Genomic DNA, 19,929 nt, shown 5'->3' with positions numbered 1-19,929 from the left:
TTTTAAAGTGTTAAACCAATTAGGACGAGACACGTGTCAAATTAATAACGCCACGACACCATTGTTGATAAAATAACTTAACTTTCGTTAACGGATATGGCCGTCAAAGGGTATTGTTGATAAAATATCATGAGGTGGAGGACACAACTTATAACTTTGAAAATACATGGGTACAATTTTCTGAAAAACTCGGAGGCATAATTTAGAAAAACCCAACAAATTTTATTTATCTAGGGAATTAACTGGACACAGCTCTTTGTTTATAAGTTCTAAATTACTTATGCATTTAATTTTAAATTAGAACATGTGTACGAAGTGAATTGCGATTGGTCAAAAGCCAATTAAGGAAGTAAATCATGTTTAGCCAAGCCACAAAGGTACATTAAAGGTGACAAAGGCCACAAAAAAGTGTGTCTTCCCATTAAAGGTAATAAATCATGCACAAAATAAAATCCTTAGTTGTCCTACTTTCTCAAGTACTATATATATTTCCATTAAAATTCCTCCAATTTCTCTCAAATCCTCCTCAATAATTCATTTCTACATAGTACAAAAACATCAATTTTCCCTCTTCCTCCTTGCCGATTTGCCGAAGCATATGATTGGCAACCAAGTATCGATAATGGCGGTCTTTTACGTGTTGTGTGTAACTTTCCTAGCAGTAAGTTGTTATGTTACTGGTGAAAATAACACTGGCGATTTTTACAGTGTTTGGAGTAAGAATTACACTCCAATTATCCTCAAACCATATGAATGGTCTTACCTAAGAGGTCAGTTTTTACTTCGCTATTACTCGTATCTAATGCACGGGATATAATTCTTTTTATGTTGGGACCTTATTTTATTTGATAGTCATTATGGTAGAAAATATACCGTATAAATAAATTTTCTTATGAGATAATGAAGCTGATTATAGTTTGATGTAAATTATTATGAAATGATCAGTTTAATTATTTTTTTTAAAAGAAAGGAATTAAGAAAATTAATAGATATATTACATATATATAGTGACGTGGTGCAAGGTTATTATACGTTCATTTAATGATTAGATGAGTAATAATAATTAAAATGAGCAAGTGAGCAACAACAATATCTTGGGCACTACTTGCACCTTTGTGTATACAAGAATTTTTAAGGAAATTAAATTGTTGTTATCACAGGTTCCTCGAGGTCTAGGCTTTTTTCTAAACGTTGAAAAAACAAATTTGAGATTGTAACGTAAAGTTGTACATCTGTTTAATTCTCTCAAACTCTATTTTCAACATTCAAGTCAATTCAATATATATCTTCATTCATCAACACAATTATATCCTATGTTAATGACTTCAAGGAGAATGAGTCAATTTATTAAACAGAATTCACCAATAAAGCTCTTAGTGGAGTCCAATTATGCATTATGCAGTTGTTGAAAGTTTTTCCAACATAGTATGTAAACTAAAAATAGTGTCTTATTTTTCAGTGTGAATGTACTGATTATGCTGTATTACTGTATTAGTAGCTAGTCATTTGATCCTTGTGATTTGCAAACCGCTTAAAAATATAATGAGGGATTGAGGTGGATGATTTCCATATTCATAGTAATGATATGCAAATTTTACATATTGTGGCCCAATTGAAAAATTGTACTAGTACTTTTGGAAGTTTTACTTTGCCTTGGAAGGCATGCTAGTGAAATTGATGATTTGATATAATAAGTAAAAAAAAATAAAAAAAAAAAAAAACCAACAACAACAATTTCACACCCAAATTATTTATAAAGCAATTGAGACCATGCTCGTATTAATTGCACTTGATCAGGGTACAAAACTAATTTGTTCGGCTTATTTACACATCCAAAAAAAAAAATTGTTAAGAAGAGTTGATAAATTGATAAGTTCAACTGGGTGAATAGAACGCACCATAACATGTACTTTGTATTAATCTAACACGTCCAAAAATAAAATTCATTTATCTTGCCACATTCAAGACTACATAGCTTGTAAATTTCTTGTATGTAAATGTTTCTTACTTCTTAGTTTTGTTATTTCATAGTTGAGCTGCCACCGAGGTTCTCTGCCCTGACCATTGCCTTGAACACAAATATTGAACTAGTAAGCTTAATTCATACTAGTACATGTTAAATAGTGTTCATTCTAAGATTTCCAACACACTTATAATTTCAAATTTGATAGTTGCCTCAATTATGTTACATTATGCATTAAGCTAAGCATTCTGTTTATTAATAACAGGATTCAAAATCCATAAACAAAAGGGGTGCATATCGACTTCCTACGATGTGTTTTCGACAAGGAGGTCCTCCTCTTCCAGATTTCTCAAAGTCTACTCTAAAAGACTTTGGTACATAATATCTTGTTTTGGATTCAAGTTTAAAAGACTTAGTAAATTTCTATGCTAGGAGATATAGATACCCTTTTTCTTCTTTTAATTAGCTGAAACTTTTGATGTGTACATATTTAGTTTCTTGTTGCAGTGCTAGATGATGTTTATGATCAATCAAGTAAGAAGCTTCGCGCTTTAAGTATTGATAAATGCTATGTTATCCAAGATATTATGTGGCTTACACTGTCAAATGAGCAGGTATTATGAACTAGGAAGGTTGTATAATTTGCTTTCATAATATAACATTGTACAAAAGTTTAACTTTTTCTTAGGTGACCTTAATTATATTAAAGGTTTGTTCTTAACTGATGCAGATTGCAGAAGGTGTTCTGTTCATAGGTCTTTTCAATGGTATTGGACCAGCTCGAACTCAGTCTAAAATGGTACGCCTTTCCACTATAATGTTCAAAGAGTTACAGTTCTGATTTTTAGAAGATGACTTTGAGAATCAACAGATCAACAGAGGTGGATCTTACACATTCAGAGCCTTTTTAAGTGTTGAGGCATGTCATAGAACTATTTACTGGGGACAATTCTGTGACAAGAAACTTCACCGACTTCAATGTGTTCCAGTGAACATCCATGATGATAATACACAAAGTAATCAAGTCATTGGAGGGAGTGATGTTGCTTGCAGAAACCATCTCCGTTCTTGTCACATGCCTGATATGAGTCCAAAGCTCTTCTTTCTGAATGTTGAAAACATGTCAGTGGAGTTGAGATTCTCAGCTTATGATATCAGATTGGGAAGTCAATCTATTAGCATTAATGACACAGGACATGTTGCGATGTCTTTGATCGTTTATGCAAGAAATGGTGCAGTCCCAACCAGTAATTTGTTTGATTACATTACTGATCTAAGCAGTAGTAATGAACTTGTAATTGAAACACCAAAGCTCGGTACTTGGTACTTCTACATTGTGCCTGATGTTACACATACTGCAAATGTTAGTAACAAAAGTCTTCATAAAACACCACTAAAAAAGCTCTGCTATTCCTTGAGATGGAAAATCCTGAAATATCCTTTACAGGTCAGTCTTTCCAAACAACATGCTTGTGTTCTCAGTTACATTTCATTTTTATTTGACCTTAGCTTAATAAAATTGCCAAGACTGTTCTTTTTTACTTGAAAAAAATACTGTAAGAATCAGTTTTAGCAGAAACAATGTTAATTGATAAACAATTAAACACAGTTTTATTCAGTAATATATCAGGTTGAAACAAATTAAAACCTCGTTTTGATAGTAAAAAAATCTAAAATCCAAGTGAAGAGAAAAGGGCTTTGTATAGAACTAATAATTGTTATCTTTGACATGTGAATTTTCAGGAAAGCTCCATTATTGATGTGGATGGCACTAAGCTCTCGTCGATTAGTTTTCCTTAAAGGATATCATTACAAGAAGATAACAAGGACTATCCATGGACATACTTTTTTATGGAAGTTCCATCAAATGCTTCAAGCAGAAACATTATAATCGAGATTGTGTCAAATACAAGCATAGAATATGAACTATATGCTAGATTTGGTGGTCTACTATCTCTTAAGGTGTATGATTATTACTATGCAAACCAATCAAGTAACAGCAATAATGGATTATCCTTGTTTAAGGCATATTTATCAAGCAATCAAAGGGTGAAATTCGATATAGTTAATGCTCAAGAGGGAAAATGGAGTTTCGGATTGATAAGGAAACCGAATTTTATGAAGAATTTGGAGTCTCAGACTGAGCTCTTCATTTCTCTCGAGTCTTGTGCTGATAATTGCTCCGGTTATGGGACATGCAAAGATGTTGATGCTTTGAGATCTTGCAGGTCTGCTTTGTTAATTCGTGTTTATGTTCTTTATACATATGTAATATATATAGATATACAGAACTATTCTGGTTTACTTTTCCATTTTCTGTTCTGATTTTCACATTTTCCTTCACTGATTTTTCAGCTTCTGTAAATGTGATACTTTCCATGGTGGGTTTGATTGCAGCATAGAAATAGTATCGAGATCTGGTAGAAACCAAGAAGATATATTATTTCCCTTATACTTTGTTTTGTATTGCCTTTTATCATCATTTCCTGTTTAAAAAATCCAACTTGAATATAATGCAGAACAGAAGCTTCAGATTTTATTTCTGGTGGTATCAAATGCAGCAGCTCTACTTCCTGCAATTTGTGCCCTCTGGATGAAAGTAAGGCCTTAAATATGTCACTGTGAAAATTGAAGTAGACTTTCTACTTTTATAGTTTACTTATGTTACGCGCTTTAGAGAGCCCTTCATAATCTAATCATATCATGGGACTACTTGAATGCAGTCTTATGCAGAGTGGGTGGTTTTTCTCTCTAGTGGAGTCGCGAGTGCTATCTATCATGCTTGTGATTTACAGTGGACATGTGTTCTAGAGTATGGTACACTACAGGTAAATATTCTAACTTCTTACAATTATTATATATTCAAATTCGTTTGCTTAGGTTGTCATTGTGCTTGTGTGTTCTACTTTTGAGTGCTTTCAGTTCATGGATTTCTGGCTCTCTTTTGTGGCTGTGATAAGCACATTCATATATATGGTTTCTGCAAGTGAAGCTATGAAGAGAGGCATTCTTTCAGTAGTGTGGATTCTCACAGCACTAATGGCGCTAAGTGATGCCCCCAGGTTAGTTTTTATGATTTATTTACCATTCAGCCAATTTTATGATATCTCAACTTCATTAGCAAACTTGAATTTCAGTTATGATGTATCAAATTTGAAATTTTTTGCAGTTCCAGAAACATTAAGTTTGTGATGATCATTGGTGTGGCGTGCCTTCTCATTGCATTGCTGGTAGAATCATCAACCAAATTGATAGCATTCTCTACCCATTCTCAAAGGTTATTATAGAACTTCTTTAGATGATCTGTTCTTTCTTTTTTCGATTCTATCAATTATCAAGAAAAACTAGCTAAAACTTATACAAAATACTGCACAATTTCAGCAATACCTGCTAAATACAATATCGGATATAATTCTCTAGGCATCACTCTGGCACATTGCAATGCACACATATATAAAGTTCCTTCTAACATATATAGTAAAATGTTTGTACAGGCCAACTATATCTAGTTCATGGCTCCTTGAAAATATGAAGAAAATGCTCAGAAGCTTTCGTTGGAGGTTTCTGATAGCGGGTTTTGTTGCATTAGCATTGGCAGCAATAAGCTGGAATCTAGAAGACATTGAAAATTATTGGATATTTCATAGGTACAGAACATTCTTCTCCTGCAACAGAAATTACAGGCCTAATGTAACTAAAATTGTTGTATACTTAGTTTGTTAAAACTAATATTATGTCTTGGTCTATACAGTACATGGCACGTTGCAATGTACACAGCAGCATTCTTTTTCCTTTGCTCCAAGGTTAACTTGCAAAGTGAGGGTTCGAAGCCTGATGAATATAACAATATGGCAGTCGCACCAAATACATCAACTGACAGCAATACCCCCTGATGTTTGTGATGTTGCTGTCAAATTTTCATAGTACAGAAAGTCAGAAATTCAGAATAGGTACAGAACAAAACCAAAGATTGGTTGATCATAGTGATATACTTCTACTATGTTATTAAGATGATAGACCGCCTCCAGAAGATTGTCAGGCGCTAAGTTTTGCTGACTGATATTTGTTATTGAATTTGTGATAAATTGTAAGCAAAGAAAATGTATAGCAAAACACAAAAAACCAAACAAATTTTCATGAAAACCATTTTAAGTTCAAATTGCTCTTTGGTTTTTTTCCAGCCTGCTTTCTGCCCAATACGACCTCATCCTTGATTGAACATACTAATCAATCTCATTCATCACAAGTTGCTAAAAACACTATATGACTAGTCTCATTGCTTGAACAAAATCATTGGTGATACCGGAGATAATTGAGTATTTTATCCCATGTGATGCACAATAATGTATGTGATCTTAGACGCATAGAGAAAAGTTATTAAAACTTGTATGGAGAAAATTGGATTATGATTTCAAACTCTTCTTCCCTCTCTTGAATATGACGATGACTGTTTATTGTTGGAGGGGTATTAAACTCAATAAGGCCAAGGGAATCAAACATTTTAGTATGCAAAGATTTTAAAAAGTGAATGATAACATTTTAACTGTGTGATTGACTGATTGTCGTTTAGAGTGCTTTTTCTTTATTTGTCAAACCACTTAAAAAAGGTTCTATTGCTGATGGTTACATCAAAATGCATATATCTATAGTTTGGTGATAGTAATGTAACAAATACATTGGTAGGGTAGACTGTTAAAGGTTCAAGGATGGTTGTGTATATTCTTTGCTTTGAGAGAAAACATGATTAACCAAATGCAATACCATGCTTTCTATGTGAGATTTTTAAGGTAGGGTGTTACGTGATAGAGTCTTGTAAAAGACTATGTCTTAAAAATATACGTATTATTACAGAAGTATTTTATATCAAAGAAGGTCCTATAAAGCTTTAGCCTAGGCCCTTTTTTATCTTCTCATGTTATGGAAAACTCCTCGGGATCATTCGAGTTTAAGATTGATTTTTTCTTCTAGCAATGTTTTGATGTTATCAAACTTAAAAGCTCTCTACTTGTGAAAGTATTTTCCCAATATCTTTGTTCTGACTTTATTATTCTCGTCTTATCACTTACAATAATCATGTTACTAATAAATAGTTTATTATTGTATAGATAATGTTAAAATAATACAATAAATTCGGGTCAACTTGATTTATGAGAGCCTAAGCAGCTTCAATTCGATAGGACGCCTTCTTTTTACCGAAAAAAAAAAAGAAAAAAAAAAAAAAAAAAAAGAAAACTAAATGTAGAATACTCTATCGTGTAACGCTAATATTGTCCCTTCACTCCACTTACCGTAAGAGTAATGGTTTGTTCTACCGAATTGAACTGAGCTGAACTGAACTAAATATTTTATAAGAGAAGAGAATTTGGGACTAAATTGAACTGAAGTGAAATTAAGCCGAAGAAAACAAGCCCTAATTAGGAGTTTTAGGACATTGTTTTTGCAAGAAAGGAGGTACTGTACAAGCTAAATCATGCTAAGACTCGATTAAACTATTAAAGCCCCCACTTTTTTCTATTTCTTTCATTTATCCTCAAAAAAAAATCATCAACCCACTTCATTTCTGCTCCTCGAATCAAGGTAATTCCTCTTCTCTCTCCAAATTTCAGCTATAATTGTTGTTCAGTTTCTTCAATTCTGCCCCTTTTCTTCGCTATATTATGAAATTGTATTTCAATTCACCAAGAACCCTAGATTTTGTAAATCCAGAAAAAACCCCTTTTTCCCCCAAAATTTTAACTTTATTTTTCCTTTTTACTATCTTTCTCTTGTTTTTTTGTAACTTTTAAGCTCTATTTTCTTACAGTTTTATAACCCTTGAATTGTTTATTTGATTATTTGAAAGAATTTGAAGGGAACTGAAAAAGGGCTGAGCTTGCCTCTTCGTTGTCAATTATTCACTTAACATACAATCTACTGTATGAATTATTTATAGGAGGGAAAACAAAGGGTAGATTTTCTCTGGAAATTTGGAAAATTTTAAATTTTTTGTACTCAAATTGCAGCTTTTCTTTTGTTGAATGTAGTTATGATGTGGAGATCTTAATGATATTTTAATTTTTGTTTTTGTTTTATGATTTAGATGTCAAAGTCGAGGGATGAAAGGTTAGTTGGTTGATTAAGTGTTGTTTATTATGAACATTTTATGTTTTACTATATGTTAAATTCAATTGATTGTATATGTTTTACACTTTTACTGCATGGTGTGTTATTAGGTCTCCGACACCAAATGGCTCTGCCTCACCTGTGATCAATCCTAGGCATCAACGATCGAGATCAAGGTCGAGGTCGAGGTCACCTCCCAGACGTAGTCGATCTGGGTATATTTTATTACACCTTTATAATGTTTAGTCATTCTAACTAAAATAGATTATGGCTGACATTGATGGAGAAGAAAAATATGTGTGATGTTGAACTAGAATTTTTTTGTGCATAACTAAGCCTTATACAATATTTGTTTAATTGGAATTTAGGTAACTTTGATTTTATAGCTTGCTCATTTTCTGGTTTATTGTATTATGTTGTTTTAGGAGTCCTGAAGATGCATCAAACCCTGGAAACAATTTGTATGTGACTGGCTTGTCCACTAGGGTTACTAACAGTGATCTCGAGAAGTTCTTCAGCAAAGAAGGGAAGGTATGGATCTCTTTTGGTATCAAAGTGCGCAATTTTTGAGAAATGGGTATCCTACTTATAGCAAGTTTAGGTTTTTAGTGTTTTCGATCATGCTAGCTTGCTAAGTTGCTAGTGGTTTTGTGTTATTGGGTATTCTTCCTTGTATGTCATTGGAAGGAAGGGGTCAAGGGGGCATCTATGTGGTTTTGGTAGCTGCAATCATCCTCTTTCTTCCCTTTAGTTTTTAGAGCAAGATAAGTGAAATGAAGTGCTTTGAGATGTTAAATGTGTTTCTTTTACTGAATTGAGTGCAAAAAGAACCAGGCTATATGAGTTTAACATAATTCTGTTGCTCCAACGTTCCAATTGCCTTGTTAACCCAAACTTGCCACATATGTGTCTATGTGATGCTGAGAATAAATATGCATACCTATCCGGCTAATTATGAATCATCTTTGCAAATAAATTGAAAAAATGGATTATCTTTTTGTTTCTTTGTTAGGTACTTCTAATGAGTTTGAGTAACATACTGAACAGTTTGGTGCATCTCCTTTGTAAGTAGTTGAAAATCAGGATCCCTGATGATCCAATAGTTCGATATAATAGTAATTTCTAATACATATATATTATATAATTGCCTTAAAGCTGGAATATTTATGCTATCTGGGTTAGCTATAATTTCATTTAGCACATCTTGACTGGCTATTACTCTATTAGTAATGTATAATTCTTGGTTCTCCTGTGATGTATGGTTACTGTGGAAGATTTGCTGATGTTAAAGGGTGGAAATCTTCTTAAGAGGGGAGATGGGTTAGGGGGAAACGGAGAATTCTGGATTCCATGGCTTAGTGCCTAAAACCTCTGGCAATTGATTCAGAAGCCATACAATCATTTTAGAGCATCTGAATACTTTACCTTTTAAGCTATACAAAGAAGCATATTGAAATACAATTATATTTTATTAAATGTTTCCTATAAAACCTTGTCTTGTCTTTGAGTACCATTGTATTAAGAATTTGTCACTTTTGTAGGTCCTTGAATGCTGTTTGGTTACTGATCCTCGCACCAAAGAATCCCGTGGTTTTGCATTTGTTACTATGGAAACTAGGGAACAAGCTGAACGATGTATCAAGTATCTGAATCGATCTGTGCTAGAGGGGCGACTGGTCTCAGTGGAAAAGGTTTGTCTTCTATAGGGTGTCTTTGTCGATAAAATCTGTGTGAGTTTGGTGCTTTTTAGATTCCCCCCTGCATAGATTGTTTTTTAATTAGTTTTGGCAGCAGGTTATGAAATTGTAGCTCCATCGAAATCAATCTATGCTCTTAACAGTTGACTTGTCCCCTTCACGACATGAGCTCTTCATCGACATTGCTCATCGTAGTCATCGATTTGAACCGACTAATTGCAAGGGGTCTATGCCCTCAATCCCATTTCTTCATCAGATAGCAGACACATCATCGATGTTTTAGACCTACTTTAATTTTCAAAAACCGTAAAAATGGTAAATAATTCAGTAGTTTCATTTTTATGGTCTCGCACTTTCAGCTGTAGTGAGATGTTTGTGTGTCTTTTAAAGACGGAGACCTTTTAAAGGATTATGTTTTCCTGCTTACAAATGCATTGTCAAAATTGTGGGAAAGGTGTAGATGAACATGAGGTAATGTGGGGTTTTGTTACTTGTTCTATTACCGAGAATAAATATCTTTTAGAACTTGCATGCTATATCTTATACCCCTTTGTCAATGTGATTCGCCAGAAGAGGGAGGTAGTTCGACTGTGATGCAACTTTTCTATCCTATTTGATGTGACAAATTCCATTTCATCTGTAGGCAAAAAGGTCCCGTGGGAGGACACCAACTCCTGGTCGATACCAGGGTCTAAGGAAAGAACGAGGACCACCAAGAGGTATGGGACGTGTTTGTTAATTGAAGTTGTGTTTATATCTTTCATAAATAAAACTAGTCCTAGCTTTATCTATGTTCTGTTCATAAGTCATATTTACCTACTTATGCTCTCACCCACACCTCAAATGGATATGAACACTTGTTCATGATCCTCAAAAACAGGATAACAAACTAAAAACACGAATCTGGATAATGGCCATAGCATTCATGTGAAGTTCACAGATACTGAGAAAGACCACCTGTGGCATATAAGCTGAGCTTACAAATAGAGTCCAAAGCCTTAGGTTACGTTCTATCTGTGAATTATGCTCTTAGTTTCATGAATAGTACTATGTTAAATGCTAATTGACAAACATATTCATATTCACATTTTAACATGGGTTTTTTCCTTATGTAAAGATAACCTAGCTATTAGTACATTTATGAAAGGACAAAATGTCCAATTGCACATATAAAAAGACCTCTTCAGGCCCTGGTTCTCCCAACAGTATCTTCAATTCTTTTTGACATGTGCCATCTAACTGCTTCTGGAGATTTACGAGTACTTAAAACAGCGCATCTTCTTACACAATATCAAGGTCAATTAAAAAACAAAATACTATTAAGAGGGGAAATTAATCACAGGCAATCCGATTCCAACAACACACACCCCCTTGCTCTCTAGTCCATAGCCCACACTATCCGTCTACCCCTTTCTACTACTGCTAGTCTGCTACCATGTCCACCCACTCTTTGACTTCTTAATTTTGTAACAAGCCTTGTTACACGAGTTACCAACACATGCGTGGGGAGTGTTAATATTTTATTAACAGTAGATGGGCAGGGTTATTATCATTAACTTAATAAAGCAACTGCTCATAATAGATATTTTAGTGAGCACAAGTTTTCATGTCAAAGTAGTATGGTCTTTTGAAAATTTAGTTAACATCAAATTTATGCGATCTTATCAGGAATAGTTTGTTTGAAAGAAATGGATATTTCATGCACCATTATGATTTTATTTTTTATTTTTTTTTTTTTTTTTTTTAATTTCTGCAATAATTTGTTAAGAGGAATTCTTTTTTCCAAAACCAGTATTGGATATGGTCAGATTTTTATAGGAATTTGAGATTGCATAATTGCTATTTTGATTTAGACAACATCTGCTGACAAACTTCATAATGTAGTGGGTTGGAATTTTTTATGTCTCTTACATTCCTGATTTTCTTAGAAAATTTGTATTGTGGTCCTTTTGGCTTTAATTCTTTCCTTCTCCAGATTGGGTCTGCAAGCACTTTCTCTTCAATCCTCCTACAATTTTAGTTAGATATGTTGAGAAGGATTCACTTGCTCATTGATGTACACTTTACTGAAAATCCTGCAGGTCGAGGTCGTAGACGGTCTCGCAGTTTTTCTCCTCGCCGACGGTATGATAGAGGTCATTATGATAGAGATCCTTATCCTCGTGACAGGCGAGGCCGATCACGCTCTCCCTATGGAAGAAGACCAGATGATTACCCTGAAACATACCGGAGGCGTAGGGAGCGGTCTTTGTCAGCGGGTCGCGGTGGCTACCCATGAAATCATTATACTGAGATTCACATGTGATTTACTATCGCTGTTGTTGTATTAGTAGCTTTGGGGTACAAACTCCTTAGGTTCCCACACAGCTACACCTCACAATGTGTTGCTATGAACTTCGTAATGTAGTGTTGTTGTGTTAGAATGTTTTAGATTGATGGAACTCGTGTGTTCTCCATGACTTTATATTAGGCTTGAAACTTTGGTACATTGGAAAGTGACTTTAATCAATAGCTAAATGAAATTCTGCTGAGGTTTTGATCTTGCATTATTTGATCTTGTCACAAAGTATTATACAAAAAGCAGGCCTCAATTGACCAGCTCTTCTAGTAGCAAAACATTGAAGATGGATTATTGAGACGAAGTATCAAAAACGATTATCTTGCATGGAAAGAACTTGGAATGATATTATTGAAACGAAGAATGTGCACTTTGTATCCCAAATACTTGATGTAATACACTCTCAATCAATGAGCTTTAGACTACCGGGATTGAATGATTTATACTCTATAGCCCTAATCTAAAATCCCTTGCATATAAAAGGTATGGAACCAAGCTTAGTTTTAGTCTTTGATAACACTAACTCGTATTTAGTGTTGACCTCAAAGTCACGAGTTTAAGTCCTACCCGTACTATAGATTATTTACGGATTAAATTCTCTTAACCACCTATGCGTATGGGCAATTTGGCTTGAAGCACCATTATCTTAGGTCTTTGGTTCAGGCTCACGCCCATTACCTAGTACCAAGAAAATAAACATAAAAATACATCTACTCAGATACCATAGTACGGACTACGGAGTACAAGACTATGTAGTACTCCGTAGTATTTTAATAAAAGTAGGTAGTACTCTGTAGTATTTTAATAAACTACGTAGTAGTAGTATGAATAGGCAGAAAAGAATCCAATGACCTGACTATTGTAGTACACTGTACTGCATAAGTGGATATTTTTTTGATAAACATCAGATGTAAAGGAGTTGATACTGACCACTGACCAGGCCTTCTAAAAATAATTTGGCTTATTACGACATAATGATTACTATATAAGTATATAGTCATCCCTAATCTGTTTCAACTTTCTTGTACTCAATTTGCTAATTAAGAGGCTAATTTGTTTAACCAAATTTGAGTTTACAAGACTGAAATTAAATAATTGGCTCGTCCCTAAGAGTGAACCCAGTGGGTGACCAAACTTTTTACTTTCTCTATTTTTTTTTATTGCACTATAAGGACTTTTACACTATTCCGTTAATTTTCTTTGACCATCTTTTATGATTTATCTATTAGGAAAAATATAGTCATGTGGGATCTAGTTAAATTCATCTTGAAATGTACTTTTCAAATATCAATTTTTTATAATTTTTACAAAAGTATAATTAAAGATATTAATAACCAAAGTAATGCATTGGCAAGCATAAAACCCCTTATGGTGCAATAAAAAAAGAACGGAGGAAGTATTATATACTATACTCCTTACTTGGGTAAAGTGTTTCATAGAACAACACATGAAAGCCCACAGCATCTACAACGGCTAGGTACAAGGGGTGTATTTTTGGCTTGACATATCATAATTTCATAGCAATTCACCAAAGCGAATTCTCCCTCAAAAGTGTAGGGATGGTAATGGATCCTAGATCCAAATCGGTTTTATAGGATCTGGATCTCCAAATTACAAGATCTGGATCTAGATTCGGATCCGTTTTGATGGACCGAATCTGAATTTCGATCCTATTTTTAAGATCGACCGAATCCGACCCATAAACCCATTTTTTAATTTTTATAATTTATTATGATACTTCTATAATTTTAAGATTTATATATTAATTAATTTGACCAGTCTTATATTAATATATTAATTAATTTGACTAGTCTAATATTAATATAAACCTATAATTTTCTCTAGATTTACATACTTTGTTATTATTTTATGAACTAGCCTTTAATCATTTTTTAAATTAATGATTAATCCCCGTCAAAAAAATTTAATGGTGTAATCATGTAGATATATATTAATTGAACTTATATATATATATATATATATATATATATATATATATATATATATATATATATATATATATATATATATATATATATATATATATATATATATATACATAATTTAGCTCCTTTTGTACAAATAAAACTTTTAAGGGTAATTTTTAAAACAAAAAAGAATACATGTGGAACCGCGCCTGGATCCATCTTCTTAATAGAAAACGGATCCAGATCTAATCCGTTGCCATCGCTACAAAATAGGGGAAGAAATCCATGTCCTTCATAGAAATCGAATCTAGATCCAGTCCGTTGCCATCTCTACAAGAGGGGAAGAAAAATTATGTCTTTTGAATGAGGAAATATCCTCCTAAATTGAAAGAATTTTTTTTTATTATTATTATTGGTAAAGATAAGGGCCCTATCGGGTCGAAACCTCTCACAGATCCTCCCGACCCATATTAGCATGCTAGGCACATTGGGAGTTTTTTTTGGGGGGGGGGGTGGAAGCCTTAATCAATAATAGATCGAGTTAGGCTGAAGTACTCTCTTGAAAGGGAATTCCCACCCCAAATCGCCTCTAATGAAGTTTGATCCTACCACACCCTCAAGGTTGTGAGATACAAATTTTACCATTAGACCAAACTATGCTTGGTCTCTTAAGGATAACTTAAGTAAAACAATTTGTTAATGCTAATATAAATCAATGCTTAGCATGTTAACCTGCGGGTAAGCCCGTCCCGTCTGTAGATTGGGAATGGACAATTTGTCAAGTCCGTATAAAAGGGCTCGGTTTTTCCAAATTTAACCCGTTGGAAAACCATGAGGTTAGCCCGACTTGTTTTCTATCCAAGCTTGCAAATGATACCCTTAAACGTAGTAATTTTCCCCACTTCTCTTAATGTGTATAAAAGTCAACTATAAGTGACACTTCAAATGGATGAAGTGATATCCATAAAAGGAAAGGAGTAAAACTAAAAAACAAAAATTATAGTCCATAGGCAGATAGGCATTGAAAATGTGATCCAATCTATACCACTCAATCACTAATACAGTAAGTAATACACTAATATAGATTATAGAGTACCAGTGAAGTTGTGAAAGTAATTTGATTTTTCATTTTGCATCCATGTAATATACTAGTACTCCCTCCGTTATTAATATTTGCACAACTTTAATCAAGGCATTTGGTCATTATTATTTTTAATTATCTATTACGAAGTAGTAAAAATTGTAAATAAATAAATAAATCAATCTTGAATATAGATATTGTAACTAATCTAATGATGCCTTATTCAGAGTACTATAATACAAATATTTAATCATTTTATAATAGTAAGAACTAAAGTTAAGTCAAAGTGGGTATGTAAATAGTGTACAAGTCAAAGTAATGCAAATATTAAAAATACGCGGGGAGTATAAACTACTTCTTTCTGTTGTTATTGCATACTTTGAGTCAAACTTTAAAAACTTTGACGATAAACTTATGTTAATCTATAAGTGATAATACATTCATAAATGGGGGGACTTTGTTGGATTCGTCTTGTAGTATAGTTTATTGATATCAAATCTTCATAATTTTACACGGATTGAATGAAAATATATTCCAACACTGCAATATGTCTTAAGGATGTGTATTAGAGATTGAAAAGTAACTGGACAACAAAATAGAGTATTTAGATATTTAGGGTTTGAATCTTATCAAATGAGATTATATAGACGTGGGGGAGGATTCCCTTACGGCCTTACCCTCCCCCGTACTATTTAAAAAAAAATTCAATGCAATATTGTATTTAAATTGTCAAGAGTTAAATTACAAAAATTGTATAATCAAAATCAGAAAAAGAAACTAACTAAAATACAATTCTACATGACTATATTTTGAAATAGTGAAAATTATAAAATGTTAATTCTTATTTGTAGGAATAAAAAATATAGAGGTGGTATCTTTTCTCAAAGGACATATTTACTTTATACTACTTTCGTAATTTCGCTAACTATTAGTGTAACTTTTGACTTTTGTACGTCTCACAAATAATATATAAAAGTTACACATACATTAATAGTAAGTATAGGTAAATAATACGAATCGAACACTCGATAAATAAAATAATGTAAACATGAATAATCAATTTTTTTAAAAAATGATAAAAAAAAAAGTAAAGGATGAATACTATTTGGAGAAAATAAAAGCATTACTTGTATTCCTTATCGATCATCTTTATTTATCTAATTTATTTTCCTAAAATTTGTATTATTTGAACTTATTAAGAATGTAATATCTATAATTTTCTTTAAAATAACTAATAATATGGTAAAAAAAAAATAAGTTAATAAATCACCATTTAAAAATAAAATAAAATAAATAAGTCCATAAATCAAAAGTTATGAGTCTCTTGACCTAGTGCAAATTTGTAACTTTGTAATACAATTGATTAACAAGGAAAAAGAACTCCATAGATTAGATAGAGCAAAGTAGGATTCTGAGTGAAATTATTTACAAAGTACTCAATAACACATTTAATTAGAGCATTTATTTTTTAAACTTTATATATGGGACAAACTTTTAAAAATATTACAGAGTACAAATTTACAACACAATTTCACATGTACAAGTGCACATTATTTAAAAAAAAAAAAAACACTTCCTCCGTTTTTTAATTAGATGCATAATTTTCTATACACGGAAATTTCAAGTTAAATGCATCATTTTTCCTTTTACTCAATAAATTATCTCAATCTCTCATATCAGTATATCACACGGACCCTCTTTATTTTTTCTGTTTATCTCTTTCTTTTCTACTTCAAAATTTGGCTAGGAGTTGTCAATTTAAAAAATGATGCGTTTAAAAAAACGGAGAAAGCAATAATACTTCCCATGTAAGAGCCCTATAGTGGTATGATACGTATGCCAATGTAAAAAACTTTGATCAATAATATCTTTAATTATCATTAACTATAAATCTATACTAATATATTAAAAGGCGTTTCTAACAACGTCCACGTGTCACATAAACTCCCCTCACTACGCCACATCATCCATTCAACTACTCATTACGCCACGTGGCTCTCCCTTTCAATGATTTTCACTACATATCATGCACTCATAATAAAAAATAAAAAAAATAAAAAGTTCTCCACAAAATTTGAACTCACAACTTCTAATTCTAGAAGAGTACTAGAACTAAATGTCTTACCACCAAGTTATGTAATTTTTTGAATACAAAATATTAATATGTAGCAAATGACAATATGAAAACAAATTTAATTACAAGAAAATTAAATCATAAATTACAATGTATATTAATGATCAGTTAGTTTCACGTAATAATCCGGGGCATCGCTCGGGCCCAAAAACTAGTTATAACAATTGAATATTAATAGGCAAAAGCTAACGAACGTCTCGGGTGCGTTGGATAAACTAGTTAAAAGTAGAAAAATTAAATTAAAATGAACATTAATTACACCGATCGACGCGTGATTTTGTTATGCTTTTCCAAATTAATACCATTTTAGACAAATTTTTAAATGCTTATCCAACGCCCCGGGAGCGTTCGTTAGCAAGATTCATACTAATAATCTACTCATTAAAACGATTATAACAAGTACCTATAAAGCTATATTTTTCTTATGTATAATTAATACATATCAATTAAATTAAGTTTAAAGAATAGTGTCAAAATTCCAAATAAAACCCTTTAAAAAAAAATGAAAGAGTAATAATTATGAGCATACCATAACATAGGAAAAACAAAGCAGATAAAATACATTTTTTAAAAAAAAAATGGATGATGTAAGAATTGAATAAATTCATGAAAAGAATTGAATAAATTCATGAAAAACTCATGAGAGAGAAAGTAAATAAAGAAAGAGTGTGAAAATTGTTTGAGAAAGAAAGAAATAAGTAGAACTGAGGAAGCTGATGAGTTATGCAGAGCATGTGCTTAATGGACCCCATTTTCTTTCAATCCTAAATTCCTCAACTCTCCCCCTTTTTTGTGCGCGCCAGCTGCCCCTCCATTTTTCAAATATTTTAAAAACAAATTATAAATAAGCGGATTCCAAATCAAAATTCAAATTTAACCCAATAATAAATACGGACTATAACCAATAATAATGCAGTAATAATGCTAGTACTACTAGTAGAAATCAATATTGGGATTTTACAGGAATTTACGTCATTTTTTAGCCCCATTCACTTTACCTTATTTTTGTTAAATAAATTTAGTTTTAATGGATTAAAATTATTTTTGTTGAAATGAAATTATTTTTACTTAATTGAAATTATTTTTACTGATTTTCAGTTATATTTCTTCTTTAAAGTTACTGAATTTTACTCAATTGAACTTACTCCCTCCGTTCCACAATAATGTTCTTGTTTGGAATCTTTGATTTAAAAAATGAGAGAATCTTCTAAATTCTCTTAATCTATAAGAACAAATATAGTCATGTGGAATCTAGTTTGATTCGTCTTGATGAGTAGATTATTAATATCTAACTTTTATAATTTTTGCTAGTGTGAGATTAAAGATATTTACGGTCAAAAATGGGTAAAAATTTACATTGATTTACGAAACAGAAACATCATTGTGAAACGGATTGAACTGAATTTATTTTTGCTGAGTTGAAATTATTTTTACTGAATATAATTTTTTTAAGGTAAAGTGAACCGGTCTTTAACAAAAGGAAAAAAATTATCCCGTGAAATCTCGTTAGTTTTGTTTCGACATCTACTTTTCAAATAAATCTTTTCTATTTTAACAAGTGTACAATAAACTTACCTAAAATTATGTATCAGTTCACGTGTAACACTTGTTAAAAACAGATAAAGTATCAAATTTTTTTTTAATTTTTACTTTTTTTAAAAAAAAATATTACTTCAATATAATTAAAGATTTTAACGGATCCTTCAAAAAAAAAGATTTTAATGGGAAAAATATTACAACAACATGCGCAAATTGGCAAATAGTGCAATTAAGAAAAAAAAAAAAAATAGGCAACTTTTTTTAAAAAAAGTAAAACTTCACATTGTGTAAATTACTTGTATAAAAATGGAATAGTAATACTCTCCCGCTTTTAAATATTCGTTCTATTTTTCATTTTCGGCCATTTTTAAATACTTATTTTATTTTTTTATTTAAAACCTTTTATAATATTTTATTATTTTTTCTAATTTCTTTTAGAACTCTGCATACATAAAATAAAATAAAGAAAGTATTTAAAAACAAGGTGAATAATTTAAAACGGTCAGCTTGTAGTAGTATTTTGGTAGTTCCCTACTTCCCTCCCCAAAATTTGAAACAGTAAGTATATTTGCCAGGATAAGATCCGACAGCTGGTCCTCTGACACGTGTACGTCATTCTTTTGTCCTTCTTAGGATTCCCTCCCTCCTTTTTTTTCTTCTCAAAATTTAAAAGCCACAAGCCAAGCCGAGCCCAGCCGATAGTAAGTGTTTGTGAAAAGACGAAAAAGCCCTTAAGAGGGAGGGAGATAGATAACGACATACTAGTAGCTGGGAACATAAAGGCGGGAGAAGATCTTGGCCGTTGATTACGTTGTCGGACGTGGGTAAGGTGAACGTACGTACACTAACACTGGCGCCTTGCACCCAATTATCACCCTAATTTAATATTATTAAAAAAGTGGGCTCCATTTTTCAAACCCACATCAATTATTTATAACCCGCCTCATTCATTACTCTCTTCTTACTCATTTTTATTCTATTTTTCTTCTTAATTTACAACTTTTTTCTTTTTTGGGTTGGAAAAAAAAAAATCAACCAAAAATAATGTCTCAAGTTATCCTTGAGAAAATACGGAGTACAAGTTTATCTTGATGATAAATAAATTGACTTATTTACGAAAATGTCATATTGACTGGGATTTTTTGTT

General features: G+C 32.1%; 2 protein-coding genes and 1 long non-coding RNA gene across 3 annotated transcripts; all 3 read left to right on the top strand.

Annotated features, from left to right (window-relative positions):
- The first annotated feature begins 622 nt into the window (after nt 1-622).
- On the top strand, nt 623-3,763 carry LOC145566829 (uncharacterized). Its single transcript, XM_081626123.1, has 7 exons — nt 623-770; nt 2,032-2,090; nt 2,229-2,337; nt 2,471-2,577; nt 2,694-2,762; nt 2,835-3,410; nt 3,707-3,763. Exons 1-7 carry the CDS (start codon nt 623-625, stop codon nt 3,761-3,763), a joined length of 1,125 nt encoding a protein of 374 aa, XP_081482249.1.
- A 357-nt stretch (nt 3,764-4,120) lies between these two features.
- Nucleotides 4,121-4,551, top strand: LOC145566070 (uncharacterized). Its single transcript, XR_014095351.1, has 3 exons — nt 4,121-4,191; nt 4,319-4,383; nt 4,483-4,551. It is a non-coding gene; the product is annotated as an uncharacterized LOC145566070 (long non-coding RNA).
- Nucleotides 4,552-7,407: 2,856 nt separating this feature from the next.
- Nucleotides 7,408-12,328, top strand: LOC145569150 (serine/arginine-rich splicing factor SR45a-like). The gene is made up of 7 exons (XM_081628513.1): nt 7,408-7,540; nt 8,043-8,065; nt 8,176-8,280; nt 8,491-8,596; nt 9,607-9,756; nt 10,406-10,481; nt 11,844-12,328. Exons 2-7 carry the CDS (start codon nt 8,043-8,045, stop codon nt 12,038-12,040), a joined length of 657 nt encoding a protein of 218 aa, XP_081484639.1. The 5' UTR covers nt 7,408-7,540; the 3' UTR covers nt 12,041-12,328.
- The last annotated feature ends 7,601 nt before the right edge of the window (nt 12,329-19,929 follow it).

This window comes from Chenopodium album, chromosome 11, assembly GCF_948465745.1.
Source record: "Chenopodium album chromosome 11, dcCheAlbu1.1, whole genome shotgun sequence".
In the NCBI taxonomy this organism is placed as follows: Eukaryota; Viridiplantae; Streptophyta; class Magnoliopsida; order Caryophyllales; family Amaranthaceae; genus Chenopodium; species Chenopodium album.
The sequence above is the reverse complement of the archived record's forward strand: the minus strand, read 5'-3'. Positions and strand labels throughout refer to the sequence as shown.

What these genes read in the sequence shown, in the direction of transcription:
- LOC145566829 (XM_081626123.1), top strand. Translation starts at nt 623, where the DNA reads ATGGCGGTCTTTTACGTGTTGTGTGTAACTTTCCTAGCAGTAAGTTGT. An exon ending in TGAATGGTCTTACCTAAGAG is followed by an intron (nt 771 to 2,031) that starts GTCAGTTTTTAC and finishes GTTATTTCATAG; the next exon opens with TTGAGCTGCCACCGAGGTTC. An exon ending in GTCTACTCTAAAAGACTTTG is followed by an intron (nt 2,338 to 2,470) that starts GTACATAATATC and finishes TTCTTGTTGCAG; the next exon opens with TGCTAGATGATGTTTATGAT.
- LOC145569150 (XM_081628513.1), top strand. Translation starts at nt 8,043, where the DNA reads ATGTCAAAGTCGAGGGATGAAAG. An exon ending in TCTTCAGCAAAGAAGGGAAG is followed by an intron (nt 8,597 to 9,606) that starts GTATGGATCTCT and finishes TCACTTTTGTAG; the next exon opens with GTCCTTGAATGCTGTTTGGT. An exon ending in AGAACGAGGACCACCAAGAG is followed by an intron (nt 10,482 to 11,843) that starts GTATGGGACGTG and finishes AAAATCCTGCAG; the next exon opens with GTCGAGGTCGTAGACGGTCT.